The 21,883-nt window shown below is 58.0% G+C and overlaps 1 protein-coding gene across 3 annotated transcripts; it reads right to left on the reverse strand.

Annotated features, from left to right (window-relative positions):
• Positions 1-1,512: 1,512 nt before the first annotated feature.
• RNF126 (ring finger protein 126) lies at positions 1,513-12,526 on the reverse strand. Of its 3 annotated transcripts, none has more exons than XM_068156224.1 (9): positions 12,441-12,526; positions 9,355-9,413; positions 7,896-7,959; positions 6,676-6,884; positions 5,817-5,885; positions 5,656-5,725; positions 4,777-4,870; positions 3,362-3,477; positions 1,513-1,724 (listed from the first exon to the last, which is right to left on the reverse strand). In XM_068156224.1, the coding sequence occupies exons 1-9, from the start codon at positions 12,513-12,515 to the stop codon at positions 1,542-1,544; spliced, it is 939 nt and encodes a 312-aa protein (XP_068012325.1). In that variant the 5' UTR covers positions 12,516-12,526; the 3' UTR covers positions 1,513-1,541. The 3 variants fall into 3 exon arrangements, with proteins under 3 accessions (XP_068012325.1, XP_068012323.1, XP_068012324.1); XM_068156222.1 differs by having other exon boundaries at positions 6,676-6,917; XM_068156223.1 differs by lacking the exon at positions 1,513-1,724 and adding an exon at positions 2,026-3,085 and having other exon boundaries at positions 6,676-6,917.
• Between the last annotated feature and the right edge of the window lie 9,357 nt (positions 12,527-21,883).

Here is a 21,883-nt window from a genome sequence, read left to right on the forward strand (position 1 = left end):
GTGTCCAGCTCCTCATCTTCCTGCCTGTGTGGGTGGAGATGCCTTACTCACAGAAGATCACAGTGATGGTTGTTCCATGGTGGACTTGTCCCCAGGGAGAACTCCTGGGCCAAAGATGCCCACTCAAGTGCCTGATGCCCCATCCACACCCTGGACTGAGACCCGAGGTGCAGTGGGGCATCCAACCTCCCCAGGCTGCAGCCAGCACCTCCAGGCTGCTCCCCGGAGTCCAGTTCTCCTCCATCCTCCCCAGCAAGGATGTGGTTGGGAAGGTGACCAGTGGTCAGGACCAGCCCCTTGCCTGAAGGGGCCTGTGACCAGAAATAGCATCCACACCTCAGCCACCCAGCCAGGGCACGTTCCTGTGCTGCCTGCCACAGTGAGGCATCACAGCCTGGTCACTTTGTCACCTCAGACATGAATGATGGCCCCAGCACAAAACCACCAAACTTGTTCCATTTCTTACCCAACCAGCTCCAGAAAAGCCTGAAAGAGGGAACAGTCACCACCACCTTAACTGTGTGGTGACCATGACAGGCTCCAGGCCCCAGACCTGAGCCACTGCCTGCTGAGTGGCAGCAACCATGGCTTTGCTTCACTCACAACCCACCCCCCCAAGCACTGCTGGGGGAGGCAGGAACCCCACAGCACACTTGAAGCAGTGGGAAAAGGCAAGGTTGGGCTTTTTTCCAGCTGTCCTGGGCTGTGACTGAACAGTCACCACTCCTCCCACACCAGCCCAGCTAATGGGCACACACCGGCTCAGCTGGGGACCTGCCTGCTGCCACCCACCTCCCAGCCTCTGGGATCCTGGTGGCAGAAAGCTCCTGGCTCAGCCTCTGGTGGAGGATGAGCCATTGAACCCTGACAGACCAGTCCTGAGATAAACCCTGGGCCTGCAGACATCCACCCACCGAGATGAAAGCTGCCGCTGGGCTGCCCTGGCAAAGCCCAGGAGGAAAAACATTCCAGGGGAGTTGCTCAGTGCTGGCCACGTGGCCCTGGCAAGGCTTGGCACAGGCTGTTGCCATCCATGCTGGGGATGTTTTCCTCCACAAATCTTCCCCCCTTCTAACCTAAAGTGGCCAAATGAGCTACCTGCCTTCCCCCTCCCATTAGAGAGCTCTGGGGAAGAAGAACCAAAGCTCTGACAGTGCCAAGATCCTGAGTGCCCACGGAAGGAAGGCAGCACCTTCCTTCCCCAGCTGCTCACAGGGGCCTCAACAGCTGGAGGAGATGCAAGGGAACCTCCCAAGCCTCAGCTCCATGGCCAACCCCAACCCTCCCCTGCGCTCCAGCCCCAGCTTCTCGGAGCTGGCCAGGCTCCACTGGAAGCTCAGCGTGGCCAGACCAAACCAAAGTCCCCAATCCTTTTGTCCCTCTTGACACCTCCCAGCCCAGGTGAGCAGGGACATGGGTAGGGCACTGCCCACTCTGGTCACATTCTTGTCATTCTCCAAGCTCCAGGCTGTGTCACAGAAACTGAGTCACCACCAGCACACGTGGGGATTTGCCTCTCTCTCTTGTTTGTTTCTTTTTAATCAGCTGTAGTTGAAGTAGCTTTGAAATACATTTGTGGGTTGTTTTTTTTTGGGGAGGGGGGTGTTGGGTTGTTTTTCCCCCCACCCCCCCTCCAAAATGCTGTTTTTCCTGTCTATTATTCCACCCCAATGGCATTTGGCTGCTCCTTGCTCTGGTGCACACCCAGTCCCGATGGCCACAGGCTGGAAGAGAGAGAGTCGGCTCAGGCTGAGAAGGGCAGGACTGCAACAGGGAGAGGATGTCAAAGAAAAATACAGAGGAAACCCCCTCCCACCAGCCCCAGCCCCAGGCCCAGCCCCAGGCCCAGGCCCAGGCTGCTTTCAGCTGCAACCCTGCAGCTCAGAGACCTTCCAAGCTGGCATTGCACAGAGGGGTGGCCCTGGGGCAGGTCGGTGCCCGGGTGCTGGGGGGTAAGCTCGAGGTGGCACAGCCAGCTCCAGAGAGCTTTCCCCCACTCCTCAAATCATGCAGGAAGGAGGCTGCTTGAGCTGAAACATCTGTTTTATTGAACAGCAGTAATAATTTAAAATTATAAAAACCCTTTCAGTGTTGAGTAGCAGAAGGGCAAAGGTTACAAAGGAACAACAACAAAAAAAACAAAACCAACCCCAACCAACCAAACAAAAAAAGAAGGGGAAAAAAAATAAACCAACCCAAAAACAAAAAGAAAAGAAGAGGTTGGAGATGGGGGAAAAAAGGGTGAGGGGGACAGGGGAGGGCTGGGGGGGGGGGAGGCCTATGTCGAATTCATGTCTTCAGTGACAGCTATTAGCCCTCCCCCAGCTGGAGATCCCTGGGAGGAAGGCAGTATCCTGGGTGCTCTCGTTCTGAAAAGACTTCCCATCTCCAAAGCAGAGGAGTAGCCAAGGAGGGGAGGAGGAAGAGGAGGAGGAGGAGGAGCAGCAGATGAAATAAAGAGGAAGGAACTTCAAATGCAAACCCATAGCAAGCAACCTTCCCACTCGGGATGGCAACTGCCAGCTCTGCACACTTCAGGCTGCCCACCTGGCAGGGGCAGCTGCTGCCTGCCACTGCAATGGGTTAAAAACCAATCCACGTGGCAAAGGGAGGTTTGGGTTGGTTGGTTTTTACTGACAGACAGAGAGAGCTCTTCCCCCCTCCCTCCAGCACAGGGCTTGAGGCTTCTCATCTCTGAAGGACCTCTGGAGACTTGGTGCCTTCAGAAAGCAAAAGGGGACTCTGGGGAAGCACTGCCTTCCCCCTGCCCCTCCCCTCCTTCTCCTTCACCTCTTCCTCCTCCCCTGGCTCTGCTCTGGAAGCCCCTGGTTGATGCCTATGCTGGGCTGGGGGAGAGAAGGGAGGACAATGAAGAGGGCCCCAGGGGCGAGGAGGGGGGTGGGGTGGGGTTGGGGTAGGGGAGGTTGAGTAAGATTCATGAGTTGTTCGATGAGTTTTCATTACTGGGCGAGCTGGAGGAAGAGGAGGAGGAGGAGGATGAGAAGTTCATCCCCGTCAGTCCCGGGGGGTTGGTGGCAGTGTTCTGTCCACTTAAGCTTTTCCTGCACACGGGACACGTGTCATGCTTTGGGAGAGCAGACAAAGACACAAACAAGACAAGAAAAGGAGGAGAGAGAGAGAGAGAGAGAGGGTTAGAAACACCACCCAGGAGCAGCACTCCAGGAGCAGGCTGGGATGACCTCCCTCTGACCAAAGGCTGCTGGTGGCTAAGGCCTCACCGTGGAGGTATGGAAATATTGACACAGAGGAGAGCAGTTCCAGCGGCAGAACAAACATCCTGCCCCCCTCCCCAAGGGGCTAGGGCCAACCCCCACCCACCCCCACCCCGAGGGTCACCCACCTGCTCCAGCCAGGGGACGATGCAGCTGTTGTGGAAGAGGTGATTGCAAGGTAACTGCCGGACGTTTTCACCGACCGTGTAGTCTTCTTTACACACAGGACACTCCAACCCAGAGTCTGTGCCAGGGCAGGGGGGAAGCAAAACACAGCCCAAGTGAGAGAGGAATGAAACCCAAAGCACCCAGGCTGGGACACCTCCACTGAAGCAGAGATTGGGAAGGGATCTCTGGAGAGAAGGTCACACAGGGACACAGCCAGGTGGGGTTTAGAATAGAAGAGAATTAACCAGGTTGGAAGAGACCTCCGAGATCATCGAGTCCAACCTATCACCCAACACCATCTAATCAACTAAACCATGGCACCAAGCACCCCATCCATTCTCTTCCTAACACCTCCAGTGATGGGGACTCCACCACCTCCCTGGGCAGCACATCCCAATGGCCAATCTCTCTTTCTATGAAGAACTTCTTCCTATCATCCAGCCTAAACCTCCCATGGCACAGCTTGAGACTGTGTCCTCTTGTTCTGCTGCTACTTGCCTGGGAGAAGAGACCAATCCCCACCTGCATTCAACCTCCCTTCAGGTAGTTTGAATGTCTCCAGAGATGGAGGCTCCAGCACCTCTCTGGGCAGCCTGCTCCAGGGCTCCACTACCCTTAGAGAAGTTCCTCTTCATGCTTAGATGGAACTTGTTATGGTCAAGTTTAGAATAGAATTAACCAGGTTGGAAAAGACCTTTGAGATCATTGAGTTTGTGCCTGTTACTCCTTGTCCTGCCACTGGGCATCCCTGAACAAAGTCTGCTCCCTGACTCCCACCCTTGAAGTATTGATCAGCACTGATCAGATCCCCCTCAATCTTCTCTTTCCCAGACTAAAAAGCCCCGATTCTCTCAGCCTGTCCCCATCAGAGATGTTCCAGTCCCCTCAGCATCTTCATAGCCCTTTGATGTACCCCTTCCAGCAATTCTCTGTGCTTCTTGAACCAGGGAGCCCAGAACTGGACACAGTATTCCAGATGTGGCCTCACCAGGGCAGAGCAGAGGGGGAGGAGAACCTCTCTTGACCTGCTGACCACACTCTTCATGATGCACCACAGGATGGCCTTCTTGGGCACATTGCTGGCAAATGTGCCACCTTTTCCCCTTCCCCCCACCAACCACACTGCCCTGGGTGTGCTTCTTGCTCCTTTCCTTCTCTATCTCCACCCTCTCCAAGCAGTCCCCTTCCCCAGGGGCAAATCCATCCAGTCTCCACTGCTCAGTTTTGGGACGAGTCCAACCGAGCCATACTGCAGCTTTCTCTCTTTGAAATGCTTTAGGCCTTGGAAGGTGCAAAGCTAAAAATTCCCAGAAAACATTCAGCAGAGCCTAGAGAGAGCTCTTGGTGCAGAGCTGCCCAGAGCAGGCACACTTACCTACGTGTTCCTGTGTGATCTGTACTGTGGGGAGGGCCTGGATCTTCTCTTTGTCTGCTGGCGGCGGTCCAGTGTTTTCAAACTGATTTAGTAACTGAAGAAGAAACAGGCACAGGGAGGAGATGAGAGCTCAGCAGCACACACAACCTCCTCAGTTACTGAGCCAGGGCACCTGAACCCTGCACCCTGGACTCCCCCTCACAGGCTTCATCTCCCAGCTCCTGCACCTCCCACGGTTCGCCTCCCTGCGCCGCGGCAGCCGCGGGCAGCACGGAGGCTCCGCACATGAGGAGACTCAGAATGGTTTGGGTTGGAAGGGACCTTCAAGATCCTTCTAGTTCCAACCACTCTGCCATGAGCAGGGACACAGGATCATAGATCACAGGATGTTAGGGGTTAGAAGGGGCCTCTGAAGGTCATTGAGTCCAACCCCCCCCCCGCCACCAGAGCAGGGCCATAGAATCCAGCACAGGTCACAGAGGAACACATCCAGATGGGGCTGGAAAGGCTCCAGAGGAGACTCCACAACCCCTCTAGGGAGCCTATTCCAGTGCTCTGTGACCCTCACAGTGAAGAAGTTCCTCCTCATGTGGAGGTGGAACCTCCTGTGCTGTAGTTTGCATCCTGTCCTAGCACAGGGTGCAACAGAGCAGAGCCTCTCCCTTCCCTCTCAACCCCCAGCCCTCAGATATTTAATAGGTTTATTCCCTTAGCCCAGGCTGCTCATCCAACCCGGCCTTGAGCACCTCCAGGGAGGGGGCCATCCACAACCTCCCTGGGCAACCTGTTCCAGTGTTTCCCCACCCTCACTGGCAAGACTTTCTTGCTGATCTCCAGGCTCGCTCTGCCCTCCTCAAGCTTCAGCCTCACTGATGGTACCTGTGTGATTATTGCATCCAAGCCATTGGCACCCCAGGCGTAGTCCATCGGGTTCGAATGCAACACTCCCCTGTAAGAACAAGGACAAGAGTCCCAACCTGGCTGGCAGCAGGAGCAGGAAGAGTGTCAGAGAGAGAGAGAGCAGCACATCTTCAACTCACCAGGGTCCTAGTCCTAGGTTTGGTATTGTGGTAGGTGCAATAATTCCATTGACCAGCTGCTGAATAATTCTGGAAGACAAGAAAACAAAGCCCCAGGGTTAGGTTAGGATCTGCTGGTCCTCTGCTCACTCCCTGGCATGGAAGGAGAGGCTGAATGCACTAAAAAGAGTCACATGGGGGGAGGGAAAGGAGAAACTCCTCCTGCAGAGGAGCTGTGCTCAGGAGCAGCCTCTCCTCAGAAGAACAGGGTGCAATGGAGGGAGGAGAGAGGCTCTGCTCTGTTGCACCCTGCGCTAGGACAAGGGGCAATGGTTATAAGCTACAGCACAGGAGGTTCCACCTCACTATGAGGAGGAACTTCTTCACTGTGAGGGTCACAGAGCACTGGCACAGGCTGCCCAGAGAGGCTGTGGAGTCTCCTTCTCTGGAGACTTTCCAGACCCATCTGGATGCATTCCTGTGTGCCCTGTGCTGGATGCTATGCTCTGGCAGAGGGGGGTTGGACTCGATGAGGACACAGTCTCAAGCTGCGCCAGGGGAGGTTCAGGCTGGAGGTGAGGAGCAAGTTCTTCACAGAGAGAGCTGTTAGCCATTGGAATGTGCTGCCCAGGGAGGTGGTGGAGTCCCCATCCCTGGAGGTGTTCAAGAGGAGACTGGCTGTGGCACTGGGTGCCACGGTTTAGTAGCCATGAGGTCTTGGGCGACAGATTGGACTTGGTGACCTCTGAGGTCTTTTCCAGCCTTACTGATTCCATGATCTCCAGAGGTCCCTTCCAGCCCCTCACATCCTGTGAGCCTAGGAACAAGGGGATGGGCTGAGCATCAGGGAGAAGCAACGGGGGGTCGGGGGCTTCCTCACCCCTCCAGCGTGGGGACCCCCTCGTGCCTGCCAGCGGCTCGGCGCGTGGCCAGGCGGGCGCGGGGCTGCCGGGCGCCGTAGCGGTGCCGCGATTGGTGCTCCCTCTCCCTCCGGTTCTCCGAGTCCCTGTTGTCCTCGGCCTGCACGTTGGACCCGAAGGGGAACTCGAAGCTGTCGTCAAAGATCCCGAAGGCAAACTGGCCATAGCCCTGTGTCAAGGTGAATAAGTGCTGATCCACGTTCTGGGAGAGACAGAGGTCAGAGAGCAGAGGGTGAGGAGGAAAGGAGTTGTAGAGTGGTCTGGCTCGGACTGGATGCCCTCTGGAGGTTCCCTTCCAAACCCTTCTGTGGTCAGCAGGGTCATCCTCAGGTGGGTCAGGAACAACTCCTAGCATTCAACAAGACTTATAAGGAGCAGATGAGGAAACTTGGGGGGGTTTAGTCTGGAGAAAAGGAGGCTGAGAGGAGACTCTCTACAGCTCCCTTGAAAGGAGGCTGCAGTGAGGTGGGGGTTGGGCTCTTCTCCCTAGGCTCAGGTGATAGAAGGAGAGGAACTGGCCTGAAATGGTGCCAGGGGAGGGTTAGGTTGGAGATGAGGAAAAAATGTCTCCTCTGCTGCAAGAGTGGTGAGGGATTGGAAGAAGCTGCCCAGGGAGGTGGTGGAGTCCCCATCCCTGGAGGTGTTCAAGACACGTGTGGCCACGGCCTGCCACGGTGCTGTTGGCTCAATGGCTGGACTCAATCTTTGAGGTCTTTTCCACCCCAAACAATTCTGTGATTCACCCTGGTGTTTCACCAGCCCCCTGACAACATCTCCTGACACCCCCAGCAGCTCACCAGCTCCTACTGACCCGAGTGGAGCAGGGCAGGCTGAGAGGCAGCTCGGTGAGGAACGAGAGACACAGACTGAAACTGCGTCTGAGGGGAAGAAATCTCTCCAGCTTCCCTGCTCTCACTGCCGTGGCTACTGCATAGCAACACACCCAGCCAGCTCACCAGCTCCCAGCTTAGCCCCCTCACAGCAGCCATGAGCTTGCAAGTGCTGGGCCTATTAAAAACATGCAGTAAAAATACAACACGGAGCCTTCAGGAGCAGCAGGATGATATTAATACCTCCCTGCCCAAACTCTGTCACAACCCCAGGAATGTTTCAAGTGCTGATGGAAAAATACTTCAGCTCCAGGCAAACCAGAAAGGGTTGGAAGAGAGAGAGGACTCACCTCAAAGGGATGCCTGCTCTGCTCACTGGTGGATGTAGAGGAGGTGGTTTCATTGTCAGCGTTCCTGTGAGGAATTGAGGAGCAGTGGTAAGCTCCCAAGGGTGCTGTGGAAAGGGTCTCCCAGAAGAGAGGCACAAGAGGTCAGGGTCTGACAGGTGGCACAGCTGCTGGGGGTGACAGATTCACCAGACCTCAAGGGACCACAGAGCTTTGCTCACCTTCCTTCCACCCCTGGGGCAGGGTGAGCTCCACACGGACACCAACCCACCCTCAGCTGCTCACTTTCTACCCACCCCTATCAATTTCCACCTTCCCCTCCCTGCAACTTTCATGTTCCCTCACCCTCCCCCCACTTCTCCCTAACCTTTTAGATTCTGACTCCATGAAGCTAGAGAGAAGTGACTGCACCATGATGTCAAGCAAGGACTGACATCAAGTACAATCCACCTCACAAGTCAGCTAATCCTCTGGAGCGCCAGGAAGAGAAGACTTAAGGTACAAACCCTGGTCACTATGACCCAAACATGCTTAAGTCTAATCTTGAATCAAAGGAACTTCTCTGTTGCAGAGGCATGTGACCAAAAAGGGACAGATTATGAGGAAAACTCTTAGCACTGTTCAGCTTCTGCTTTTGGAGAGCTGCAGGAACATTTCCTGTGCAGGTTTATGCTTTGACACCCCCGGCACCGAACCCCCCCCCCAAGGTTCTGCATTCTGTGACTCTCCTGAGGTCATGTGAAATCACCACCACATTTGGGATGAGCCAGGGCACATTTTCAGCTCAACAAGCTTGGTGTGGTCAGACCAAATGTCACTTTGTGAGCGCAGAAGCCCCATCTGGACAGACCAGCGCCACGGGCTTGGCTCATCCCCGCACAGCTCGGTGCGTGCCAACACCCAGCACCTGCCTGTCCCCAGCCTGTGGTCCAGCAAAGGGCTCTGAGGTTCTTTTAAGACATTTCTCCTCCTCTTGCTTGCTCTGACACTGCCAGGGGGCAGCCCTGCCACCGAGTCAGCAGTGAGGCACGTGAACCTGTGCAGATCTTGGCTGCTCCAGCCGAGAGTCCAAAGTCTCAGCCGCAGCGTCTGGCCAAGCGGAGGCAGGCTCTCTGTGCCACAGATTCCTCCCTCTGAGGGTTATCTCTACCCTGAGGACTCCCAATTTGCTCAGAGCTATCACATGCCCCAGTGAAAGCCTCTCCACCACTTTTTCTTGTTTGTTTTAAACCAGGCCACCCCTCTCCCAGCACTGTTTGACACTCAGCATTCCCACGGCTGAGGCAGAGGAGGCAAGCGAAGCGCCCTCTACCCACAGGGAGGAAAGATGAGCCAAGCACTGGGCAGAAGCAGTGAAAAGTGTAACTGAAAAATGCCTTTTAACTAGGAAAAACAAATGGGAAAGAGCAGGGCAGAGCAGACCAAATTCATTCCAACAACAGCCCCTGGGCCAGCACCTTACCTTGGCTCTTCAGGCAGTTCCTCAATAAAACCAGATTCACACCGTGGGCAGATATAGTCCTAGGGGAGAAGAAACACTAAGTGAGAAGAGAAGGTGGTCAGTAAAAGCTGCAAAGGCTGCCTTCAGTGTGACAAGGTGGAAGGGAAGAGTCCTGCAGCCCCCTACTCCTCTGTACCCCCCCCAATTCCAGACCCTCAAGCACTGCTATCTGCCCTCACCAGAGCAGGGAGGAAAAATGCTAAGCTTGAGCCTGTTTGGAACTTGGCTTTAGAGAAGCTTTAGATAACACTAATTAATCCCCAGCAGAGACAAAGCATTAGGTAACATCTGATGTAGTTGTGGGTGAAGTGAAAGCAAAACCAGCAGCCTTCCCAGAAAAGCAGCTGCCTGTTTTGGAGGATTTCCTCTGCCCCCTTCCTCCAGGGCCCAAACTGCCCCAAGGAAAGAAACCAGGGAGGGAACTGCAGCACAAGGCTCATCCCAGCAGTCCCTTTGGAGGGGAGCTGAATGGAAGCTATGACTGATGTAGTCTGGGGCTCAGAGCACACCAGAGGTCAAGGAGACACAAGAGGGTCATTCTGCAGCACACAATGCCAGAGTTTCACACTCCCACGCTCAATGCTCCTCACAGAGCTCCGGCCGCCCTTGTGCCCTCCGCGCCGAATGCCGTGGAATAAACACCCCCAGTGTGCAAGGAAGGGCTCCTCAGCGCTCTGTGGCAGGCACTTCTCCTCACAACTCCTGCTGTCAGGGAAGAATTCACACCCCACAACCACAGCCAGGGCGAGCAGCAGCCCCAGAATGCTCAAGGTCCTGCTTCTGCAGCAGCACTGAGTCAGAAGAGGAAGCGACAGAGCCTGGACCCAGCCCCAACCACAGCCAAGGGGGAAGAGCCACCGCAGGCAAACACAACCCCCTTGGTCCCCCTGTGCTGGCAAAGCCACACTCAGCAAGGGGGAAAGAAAACATAAGAGCTTCCAAAAATACTGCTGCTTCCCTTCACTAGTGCTGCATGAAGTGTCCCAGGCCCTTCATTACGCCGAGGGAGCCTCCAAAAGAGGGGAGGCCGCCAGCCCCATGGAGCTGCCCCGATAAAGGCATTTGGGATCGCTCCTCTGGCCACCACAGAACAAGCAGATAAGGCCCCAGCGCAGAGAAGCAAGGCCAAGGACCCACCAAGTGCTGCCCTGGCCTGCTCAGCTAGATAAGGGCATGGCAGCACCGAGGCTTAGAAACAGCCTGGGAGAAAAAGCTGCTCCCTCCCCTGCGCAGGGCTCCCGAGGTGTGGGATTGTGCAAGAACTGCGCCCGTGCGACTCACACAGCCTTTGAGCTCAGAAACCTTTCCACACCACAGAAGCTCTTCCCAAAGGGGGTCCCTGCCACACAGGATCTCCCCCCACTGCTGAGACTCAGATGGACCCCCCTCTCTGCCTCTGAAAGCAGCCCAGCGCTGGTCGGTGTTCCCCCAGCTCTCCGCTGGAGTCAATCACGACGTGAGGGTGGCCACGCTCCAGCACTGAGCAACTTTCTCCCTCCCAGCTCTCCTGTTTGAGGGAGGCTTTTGTGCTCCCAGCCTGCTCCAAACACAGGGATCAGCACATTCCTCTGCAGCTGGGGCAGCACAAATGTCACAGTTTGCTGTCTCTCAGGCACTCCGAACCACTCCTGCCGCGGCAGATCCCTACAGGCGCCGCAGGAGCTCGCCCCGCGCACGGGGAGCGAAACCGAACGAACTTGGAACCCTCCGCACCAAGCTCATCAGCTGGAAATTAACCAGACCTGACCCAGCCAGGCCACTTGCCCCCTCCCTGCCACAGCCCAGCACATTCCCCATCGGAAGCGCCCTGTGGGCACAGCCCAGCGCAGGCTGCTGAAACAAAACCCAAACACATCAGAGCTTTTTCGGTCCCAACCCCCAGCTCCAGAGCAGCTTCCTCTGGTCTGCCCGTGTGCTCTGCTCAGCAGGAGCCCTTCCAGGAGTCCTCTCCTCACACTTCAGGCTGCGAGATTCACCCAGCAAGCCTGCCTTCACCCAACCAGTAAGGCCGAGGGCGAAAGGACAAACCCCCACGTCACAAAACCAGACCGACGGCGAACTCCAACCAGCCGCGGCAGAGGGACAGCTCCTGCCCACCACCAGGGGACTTAAGACGCGCTAAAGTAGCCCACAGAACAGCAGCACCGTACTCCTACAGGACGCTGCGAAGAGTCCCAGGGCAAACCCTGCCTGCTGGGATCCCCCCCCCCAGCAGAGCACCTCCCAACCTTTGGGCAGGCGAGCCCCAGCCGTGCCCCACCGCGGTCTGTCTTTTCGGCCAGTTCCTTCCCAAAGCCACCGCTCCTTTCTCCACCCACCCCAGGGCTTTTACTCACTGGTTACAACCTGTTTGCTCACAGGCTGCACCAAGCCTACAAAAGCCCTTCTGTGCCAGTGCAGACACCGCCGCCCCTGAGGCTTTTCTCAGGAGCGTTTAAATCTTACTGAAAGAGACCGAAAAAAGACACAACCCCCCCACACACACCCCCCTACACCCCCCACCTGGCTATCCTGCCTTCGCTCGGGAGGAAGCGGTGGGGTGACGGCGCCTGAGCAGCGGGGGGACGGAACTCCACCGATCCCTTCCCCTCCCTTCGGGGCACAGTTCGGGGGCACACGAGCGCTCTGCCCCCCCCCCCCTCCGGACAGGGTGGAGGAGAGCAGCCTCCTCCCCCCCCCCCCCTCCGAACAGCCTTCGCTCCCAGTTCTCCTGGACCGGGGCCGCCCCGTTTCCCTCTTACCACCCCCCACCCCCCCCCCTCCGCCGCCCCCAACCGTCATTGCCCCTCTCCGGAGCGCCCCCCCGGACCCTCTCCGAACGCCTCCCCCAGCGCCAACCGCCACAAGCACAGCTGCCCCCCGGGCCTCACCCCGTTTCACTCCTCCCCGCCACGGGAGTCCAGCTTCCCCCAGACCCCCCCCCCCCCCCCCCGGGCCTCACCCCCACGTGCCCAACCCACCGGAATCCTCCCACTCCCAGACCCCAGCCCGTTGCCCCGGCTGCCCCCAACCCTACACCGGCTCCAGACCCCCCCACCCCCACTCACAGGTAGTCGAGGGGCGATCTCGGCGGAGCAGCAGTGGCAGAAGAACCGTCCCGGTTGTGGTGAAGCCTCCGCCATCTTCCTTCCCCCCCCCCCCCCCCCCCCGCTAGCCCGCCCCTACCCCGCCCCGACCGGCGGACGTGCGGCGGAAAGCCGACGGTGGCCGAGAAGGGTCAAGAAACATTGAGTAAACGCGGAACGGAAAGCGCGGAGAGGCGGCGCTTAGGCGCTGAGGAAGCGCGCCACCTAGAGGAGTGGGGGTGGAAGCCTCTCTCCATGAAGAAAAGATAGGGAGAGCCTGAGCCCCCCGCCAAATGACGTCAAAATTGCGGTTTTCGGGTGCAATGCCAAGATTGGCTTAAAAAGCGGCACCCAAAAATACCCCAACCAAAACCAACCTGAATGTGCCCCAAATATCACCCGGCGCTCGGTTCAAGCCTGGCCCTTTCCCAAGGATGTGGCTTTTGTGGGGTGGGGGTGAAGAGGAGATTGGGGGGGCGGGGAGTGGTCTTCATGGTCCTCACTTGGGGTGTCCCAGGGTTGGTGGAGCTGGGGATGGACGGTTTGAGGGTGATGGAGTTGTAGGGTTTGGGGGTTCAGGGTGGTGGGGTTGGGGGATTTGAGGGTGGTGGGGTTGTAGGGTTTGTGGGGCGAGGGTTCAGGATGCTGGGGCTGTGAAGTTGTGGGGTTTGGGGGAAGCAGGGCTGTGAGGTGGTAGATTTTAGGGGTGGTGGGGCTGCGGGGGTGCCCCCTCGCCCTGCTTCCAGCAGGTGGCATCTTCAGCCCAGGTTTTGCTGCTCTGGCTCTTGGCTGGTGGAGCAAGCCCGGGGGAACAAAGCGCAGGGACGCTCCCTCCAAAGCTAGAATCACAGAATGGTTTGGGTTGGAAGGGACCTTCAAGATCATCCAGTTCCAATCCCCCAGCCATAGGGGGCTTGCACCAGCCCAGATTGCTCAAGGCCTCGTCCAACTTAGCCTTGAACACTTCTAGGGAGGGAGCATCCACAATCTCCCTGTGCCAGTGTCTTCCCCCACTCCCTGTCAAGAGTTTCTTCCTAATATCCATGCTAAATCTAAGCTGGAAGAAGGGATATTTAGCCTGGATATTAGGAAGAAATTCTTTACAGTGAGCGTGGTGAAATACTGGAACAGCTTTCCTCTCCCAGTGCCTGCTGCTGGGAGGGACACAGGGGATGAGCGGGGGGGAGCGAGATGCTCTAAACTGGGCACTGCTGGGAAACAGCCAAGGTTACGGCTCGGTAACTGGTCAGCGACTTCTGGAAGGGTTTGGTCATGGTGTGGAAATCGCAGCTGCGGGACACGTTCGTGCAGCCCCTGATTGATGATCCCGCCGCTGATAAGACACGTTAGCAATTATCTCCGAGGCCGGCGGCTCCTTCATCGGCAGCTGGGTCCAGACAGCGCGGCGAGACCCAGCCCCGCGGCCAGGCGAGGTCGGCTGCCCGGTGAGCAGCGCCCGCGGCTCTGCGCAGGGCATTTCACCCTCCTGGGCAAGTTCCCTTCCGCGCCGAGGAGGATGCGGACACGTTCCTCCTGCCCTGTTTTGTGGTTGGAGGACAAGTCGCCGCTTGATCAAGTGGGTGCTGGGTGCCCGTGGGATGGGGAGGGAAGAATCCGGCTGCACTGACTTTGTCCCTCTGGAATTCCCTGACGCAGGAGCTGCGGAAGCTGAACTCGTCGGGACGCCAATGGCGAGGGGGTTGGTGCACGTGGGGAGAAGGGCAGGCAGGGCCACCCCAACACCTCCAGCACCAGTGCTGAGAGCCCATCCCCCGCTCCAGAGCTCCTTGGCTAATCAGGATGTGTTTGTGCGGGGAGAGGGCTCAGGAGCCTCCATTGCAGGGCCACCTTGTCCCCAGGAGCCTCCATTGCAGGGCCACCTTGTCCCCAGGCTCAGGGAGCATGAACAGGCAGAAAGCTCCTTGCTAGAGCTGCAGCTTCCCCCGTGCTTGTGCCCTGCAGCCTCTGGGCTCATGCAGAGTCCCCTGTCCAGCCCTGGACCTTCCACATCCCCAATGCTGAGCATGGAGCAGGATCCCACATGAGAGCCCTTCTCCATGGCTTGGGGTTCCTGCTTCCCCTGAGAAGCCCTGTGCCTGCCTTCAGTCCTTCCTTGCAGAGGACATGAGGGTCCCTTGGCAGATGGCCTCTTCTCTGCCATTGCTCTGGCAAGGGCTGCACACCCCAGGAACTGACTTTCTGGGCTTGGCTGTCCCCTGCCCACCCAGGGCCTCCTAGAAAGCCAGGTCTGGTTGGGAGCACACTTGAGTCACTCTGGGAAGCCCGAGAGGCCGGGAGGATTTTCCCACGGTGCTGCAGAAAGAAGCAAACTGCACCCTCTTGTGAGAGGGCTGACGAAGAGGTGACACCTCCCAAACTGGCATCGATTCATCCTTAGACAGAGCCTGCTCTGGGCGGGCTGGGCTCGGGCGGGCACAGCAGCTCAGGAAGGAGGCAGGGTTTGGCCAAGGGCAGCAGAAAATATCCTGGGCCTGTCATTGCCTGATGGGGTGGGGTGGGATGGGATGAGAGGCTCCTCTGGTAGCTCTGAGTCCTGATCCCACCTGGGCTGGGCTGAAGAGGGGGAACACAGGGTGGGATTGTGAGCTTTAGGTGCATGGTTGGACTTGATGACCTCTTCCAGCCTCGACAGTTCTATGATTCTATGGCTCTGTGGCTCTCTGTGCCCCTCTGTGATCCCTAACCAGGCTCCTCAGCACCCATGGGTGCACTGGCATCTGCCACAAGACCTGTGGGTGCTTGGGAGCGAAGGTGCCAGGGGGCAACTGGTCCCTGCTGCCAGATGGGGCTTGGCAGAAAAGGTGAAGAAGCCTCAGTGGTGCTCTGGACTATGTTGGTAGCTGGAGCAGGGGAGCAGCAGGTGCTGCATGGGACCCAGCTAAGGCCGTGGTGCCCTGTGACCTGGTGCCCACCAGCCCAGGGGGGTGGGGTGTTCCCAGCAGCCCTTGTGGAAGTGGCAGGGGTTGGTCAGGGCCAGCTGCTGCCGCGCCTGCCGCTGCCACCTTCCTCTCCTGGGCCATGGGTGTTGGCGATGAGCTCACATCCCGAGACGTTACTTAATTCAGACAATGCCACCATGCCAGGTGCTGGCATGGGGTGGCCACTGGCGGGCTCCAGCACAGGCAGGTGTGTGTGTTGATGCCTTTACATGCCCCAAGCGAGCCAGACTCACCCTGAGGCACCAGCCAGGTGTGTGGGCATCGTGTTGGCTGCGCAGGGTCTGGTCTGCATCACGTCCCTCCGTGGTCAGCAAGGTGCCCATGGCTGAGGCTGGCCCCACGCCAACACATCCTGCAGGGAGCACTGCATAAACCCTGCCAGTCTGCTGCCACTGGCTCTGCAGTGCTCAGATGAACCCAGACATGCAGGTGTTGGTGCTGCAGCCCTGGCATTGCACGGGCATGTTGCTGATGGTGCTGCCCCCCTCCCCCCCTTTCCCCCCTTCCCCACTGGCACCACGCTTGTGGTGCTCTGCTGAAACCTTGGTGTCTGGCTTGTTGTGTTTCCTCTCATGGAAGGGTGGATGGAGACACTTAAAAAAAGGACCTGGCTTCCTTTTGGAAGTGACAGAACACTGGAACAGGCTGCCCAGGGGGGTTGTGGAGTTCTCCCTCTCTGGAGATACTCAAGACCCCTCTGGATGAGCTCCTGTGTGACCTGGTGTAGGTGCTCCTGCTCTGGCAGGGAGGGGTGGACTGGATGATCTCTCGAGGTCCCTTCCAGCCCCTAACATTCTGTGGTTCTGTGATTCCTCACCCAGCCTCTCACACTCCTGCCTCCTGGGGCTGGGGGGCAGCCAGCATTGTCGGCAGATCCCAGAGCCTTTGGGTGCAGCTCCCACCCCTGCTGCCAGCTCCCTGCTGACTCCAGCAAGTCATTTTTCTCAAAGGTCTTGTCCCCTGGGCCCTGTGCTCTTAAATAAAGCCGTGGCTGTAGCTAAAGCCCACTCACTGCCTGGCCCTCAGCCCCAGCTGTGCCAGGCAGGGACCCAGGGGCAGCTTCGTGCCAGCTCTGCCTCCAGCCCTTGAAAGCACCAAGCACCTCCCGGAGCCGGAGCAGCTTTCCAGCAAGGTTTCCTGCCAAGTGAGAATAACTGGTGCAGCTGGTCTCCCCGCTCCCCTCCACCCCACATTACATATAATTGCCTATTTTAATTAATAAATTGGAGGCCACTCAAAGGAAAGCGGCAAAGATTTGTTACAAACACTGCAGGGATTGTCTGTCAGCCCCGAGCCAGTCGTGTCACGGCGCATTTGAATCGGCCTCCTTTGAATTCGCTCGCAGACGAGATCGGGAGATTTTTACATCCCACCCCCCCCCCCCAACCTCGTCTCCCCAAGCCTGGCACCCCGGGGCTGTGGGGCCGGATCCCGCCCCGGCAGTTATCCCTCCCGATAGCCGGCGAGGGGCGGGCGCAGACCGAGCCCCATCCTTGCCGCCGCTGGGCTCAAGGGGCAGAGGGCTGTTGCGTGCCCAGCTGGCCGCTGGTGCTGCCCTGACCCTCCGGCAGAGGTATGGAGCACTGTGCCCGTGCTGTCCTGTCCTGGTGGGACCCCACCTGCCTCGGAGAGCAGCAATGGCACACAGAATCACACAGAATTACACAGAGCAAACCAGGTTGGAAGAGACCTCCGAGATCATAGAAGCACAGAATTGTCAGGGCTGGAAGGGACCTCAAGGCTCAGCCAGTTCCAATCCCCCTGCCGTGGGCAGGGACACCTCACACTGGATCAGGTTGCTCACAGCCACATCCAGCCTGGCCTTCAAAACCTCCAGGGATAAGGCTTCCACCACCTCCCTGGGCAACCTGTGCCAGTCTCTCACCACCCTCCTGGGGAACAACTTCTTCCTAACAATCTGAATCTACTCATTTCTAGTTTTGCTCCATTCCCCCCCCCCAGTCCTATCACTCCCTGACAGCCTCAAAAGTCCCTGCCCAGCTTTCCTGTAGCCCCTTTTAGATCCTGGGAGGCCACAATTAGTTCTCCTTGGAGCCTTCAAGTCCAATGGATCACCCAGCCCTGCACACAGGCTCAAGGGCTGTCTCAGGGGACTGATTCTGGGGCTCCACCAAAAAATGTTCCCTTTTCTTTTGCCATTTTTTTTTTCTTTTGGTCTTCTTGGATTCTCTGCTCTTCTTACACTCAATTTAAACCATTGTTTTTTTTCAAGGGAAGTTTTAATGTGGAAAAGATGTTTGGGGTTTCTCTACCAACTACAAGCCTGGGCTTTGTAAGCCACCAAGCTCCTGGCCTGACCATGGCTGGGGGGAGGATGGGGGCTCCATGGGGGGAAAGTGCCCCGTGGCAGCTCTGCCCTGCACTAGCTGAACATCTGGCTGCAGGGAGATGGGGACTGGGATCCTGCAGGGAAATGGGGACTGGGATCCTGCAGGGCTGCCAGGCTGGTGGGGCCAGGATGCTCCAGGCTGGTGAGACTGGGATGCTCCAGGCTGATGGGACTGAGACGCCCCAGGCTGCCAGGGTTGGAATGCTCCAGGCTGCTGGGGACCTGATGCCTCAGCCTCAGTGGCTATTGTCATGGAAACTTAGAGCAGAAACCTCCTCCGGGTGAGAGCCGGTGCTGTGAGGTCACACCACGGGAAGTTTCATCCCCCACCAGCATCCCCAGACCAGTGCAGGACCAGCCCCTTCAGTGGCTCAGTCGGCTCTTCCCTGACTCAGAGGCTGGGCCCTCAGCAGCAGGGTTACCACCAGCCCTCACCATGCAGCCACCCACCTTTGCTTTCCCAAATCCGCCTCCCCAGTCTCCCACCAGAGCCCCTCGCCCCTGCTCTGGGGTCTGTCTGTCCCTGCTCCCTCCTCTGTCTGGTGGTGAGCAGGATGTGGCTGCAGAAGCTGCTTCTGCTGATGGGCTGAACGGGCAGAATGAGGCCAGCGTCTCCCACCCCTTCCCAAGCCAAGCTCTGTCCGTGATGAGCGCTCAGTTAAGGTGGTGTGGGGCTTCCAGAGAGCTCTGGAGAAGACCCCCCCGGGCAAGAAGGTGGAAGGAAGGTGCAGCGGCGCCATTGAGCCTGCATCCTCTGTCTGTCTGGTGCTGGAGGAGGGCAGCCAGCAGCCCAGCTGTCCCATCCCAGTAACCTGCACATTGCTCCCAGTCCAAAGATCAGTGAAGCAGATCATGCTTGCCCATCCTGGTGCAAATCTACCTCCTCCAGCGGAGATTTTCCAAGGAGCCAGCGAGAGGTTGGATCAACCCAGGAGGTTTTACTGACTCGCAGCTCCTCTGGACCCAGTTCAGCTCCACTCGATTTCGTTATGTTTTACGGTGCTGCCAGCTCTTCCCTGGAGGCTCGGTTTGGTTCTTCCTCCCACCGCGGCAGAGGAAGCATTTAACGCCGGGGAAACCGCACGGCCGGCCCCGGCCGCTGACTCACCGCTTGTTTACACGGCGTGCCCGGGAAAGTTCCTCAGAGCGCTGTCACCCTGCTGCAGCCAGGCCACCCGAGCCCAAAGCCCTGGCACCCGCTGCAGCTTCCTGCAAGGACAGGAGCAGCAAAGCCCAGCTGAGGGGCGGGGGGGAAGCAGCCAGGAGCTCCCAGGGAGGCGATTCCAGAGGAAGCTGGAAGGATTCCAGAGGAAGCTTCCCTATGGATGCTTGGGGCATCTTCCTCCCCTGCCTCCGTGGGATGAAGGACTTTTCAACACAAGAAGGACATGGAACTGTTGGAGTGGGTCCAGAGGAGGCCACGGAGATGATCAGAGGGTTGCAGCACCTCCTCTCTGGGGGCAGGCTGAGAGAGTTGTGGCTGCTCAGCCTGGAGAAGGCTCCAGGGAGACCTTAGAGCAGATTTCCAGTAGCTGAAGGGGGCTACAGGAGAGATGGGGAGGGACTTTTTGCAAGGGCTGGGAATGACAGGCTGAGGGGCAATGGCTTTGAGCTGGAAGAGGGGAGGCTGAGACTGGAGATGAGGAAGAACACTGGAACAGGTTGCCCAGGGAGGCTGTGGATGCCTCCTCCCTGCAGGTGTTCAAGGCCAGGCTGGATGAGGCCTTGAGCAAGCTGGGCTGGCTGGAAGTGTCCCTCTCCATGGCAGGGGAGTTGGAACTGGATGATCTTTAAGGTCCCTTCCAACCCAACCCATTCTATGAGTCCCTCACAGCATTGTCCTTGTGCCTGCCCTGCAGCATCCTGGAGGATGGAGGTGCAGTGCTGCTGTCCTAGCTGCATCCCTGTACACGGCCAGCTTCTGCATGCATGCACAGGGCTGGTTTTCCTGCATCATCTATCTCTTGAAGGTGTTCTCTGCTTGGAATAGGAGGTGGAAGCTCTCACTGCCATGGGGAGCAGTCCTGGCATTGGTGTGAGGCTGCGTGGAGCTGTGTAGGGTGGTGTGGGGCTGTATGGCAGCATGGTTCCCCACTCTCCTCCCACCATAGCCAGAGCCATGTCCTGGGTCCAGCCAGTGCCTGCCTGCTCTGGTGACTGTGGTTTATGCAGGAATTCAGTGGTGCCAACAAGAGGCCTGTGGCTGCCCCTGTGAGGCACACTGGGGGTGCCAGGATGGGTTTGTCAGGAACTCATTAAGGCAGCTGGAAATCTGCGTGTGTCCAGCCAGGAGAGATGGAAACCAGAGCCTACTGCAGGCCAGAGACCAGAGACATCTGTTCTGTCACTGAGAGGGGAAACACTTCCTCAGACCTGGCTCCTTCTTCTAGGCCAGGCAGCAGTGTCCTGTGGGATGGAACGGGATGGGACAGGATGGGATGGGACACCCCCACTGCCTCCCAGCTCTGGCTGCTGCTTTCATAGAAACACAGATTCAGATTGGTTTGGGTTGGAAGGGACTTTCCAGAGCATCCAGTTCCAAGACCCCTTCCCCCCTTGCCACGGGCCCCTAGGGGCCCCTCCCACCAGCCCAAGTTGCTCAAGGCCACATACAACTTGTCCTTGAACATCCCCCAGGGAGGGGACATCCATTATCTCCCTGGGCAACCTGTTCCAGTGTCTCCCCACCCTCATTGTAAAGAATTTCTTCCTAATCTCCAGTCTCAATCTCCCCTCTTCCAGCTCAAAGCCTTTGCCCCTCGTCCTAGCACTGCAAGCTGTACTTGGGGCTGCTGCTGGCTGTGCCTCACCAGCCTGGGCATCCTCAGAGTGCGGTGGGTGGTGGAGAGGCATCAGCGGGAGGGTTGGGAGTGCGGTCAGGAGTCGAACAGGCTGGGTGATCAGATTTGGAGGGGCAGGTCTTGGGAAGATTTGGGAGTCTCCCAGCAACCCCCCTCCCCCCGCCTCCCCCCTGCCCTCCCCACACGCACACTCCTCCAGCCCTGCCCTCCTTCATCTGCACAAGTGGAAGTGTCCCAGGAACATGAAACGATTACTCGGCCGAGGAGAATCCAGCTCAGCACTTCTTGGCATTTGTTCACGGCTTTTCATCTTCAAAGCTCCTCACCAACATTAGCTAACTAATCCCTGCACCCTTCCTGGGAGATAGTGCAGGATCAAGCAGAGGAGCGTTATCTCGCCGCAGCAGATGGAGAAACTGAGGCACGGAGCGGTGACGCCGCTGCCCCGGGGCGCAGGGCGAAGCTGCGTCTCAGCGCTGGGGGTGGAGTGCGGCCAGCTGGGCCGTCGAGGCGCGGATCGCAGCTCCGCCGCTCTCCCCAAACGCTGCTGATGCAGCCGTGAGCCATAAGCACCTCTCTCATTTACTCAGCTGGAGCCGTGAGGACACACGGAGGAGAAAACCCAGCCTCAGGGTCAGAGCTGCCGGCAGCTGCCTGGAGGGGCAGCTCCTTGCTGGGGGGGAGGGACCGTGTGCCGCCCCGGGGCCATCTGTGCCTCCACCTCTCACTTGCACCGGTGTCTTGCCATGTGCTCTGTGTGATGCTGGCTGAGGGGCATGCTGGGGCTTGGGTCAAGCTTCACCCAGTCCACACTGTGCTGACCCTCGGCAGGCTTCATCCCCAAGGGGGTTTCTGGGTTCCCATGGCCCCACGGCTCCACCTGAGCTTGGGCAGCCCCCAACGGGCAAGCCCTGCCTCCCCCACAGGCACTCCTGGGGTGTTTGGCAGCATCTCCAGCTGCATGGAGAGCCTTGGGCACCCAGCTGCGTGGCAGGGATCATTTCACTCCGAGGGGGAAACGGTGACCAAAAGATATCCAGGGACCTGCCCAGCTCCTGCCTGTGGATCCACCATCAACATGAAACCTCTGCTCTCTGCCTGTGCCCTGACCCTGGGCTCTGTGAGAAACACTTCTCAATTGAATGTCTTGTTGCAAATTGCAGCTCTAATTGGTTTAGCAGAGTTTAATTAGCCTGAACTGATGAGAGAGGCGAGATTCCCTCCTTAAAGGCAAGGAGAGGAGGAGAATGAAGCAGCCGGAGTTTTGAGAGGAGGATGGTTGGCTCTTGAACCTCAGCCTGAGATCCTGCTGAG

The sequence above is a fragment of the Melanerpes formicivorus genome, unplaced genomic scaffold, assembly GCF_026170545.1.
Source record: "Melanerpes formicivorus ecotype bairdi unplaced genomic scaffold, bMelFor1.0.p_v2 SCAF_34, whole genome shotgun sequence".
Taxonomy (NCBI): domain Eukaryota; kingdom Metazoa; phylum Chordata; class Aves; order Piciformes; family Picidae; genus Melanerpes; species Melanerpes formicivorus.

What these genes read in the sequence shown, in the direction of transcription:
- RNF126 (XM_068156222.1), bottom strand. Translation starts at nt 12,515, where the DNA reads ATGGCGGAGGCTTCACCACAACCGGGACGGTTCTTCTGCCACTGCTGC. An exon ending in GGGGTCCCCACGCTGGAGGG is followed by an intron (nt 5,886 to 6,675) that starts GTGAGGAAGCCC and finishes CTTGTCTTCCAG; the next exon opens with AATTATTCAGCAGCTGGTCA. An exon ending in TCGTCCCCTGGCTGGAGCAG is followed by an intron (nt 1,725 to 3,361) that starts GTGGGTGACCCT and finishes TCTCTCTTCCAG; the next exon opens with CCTGTGGCCATCGGGACTGG.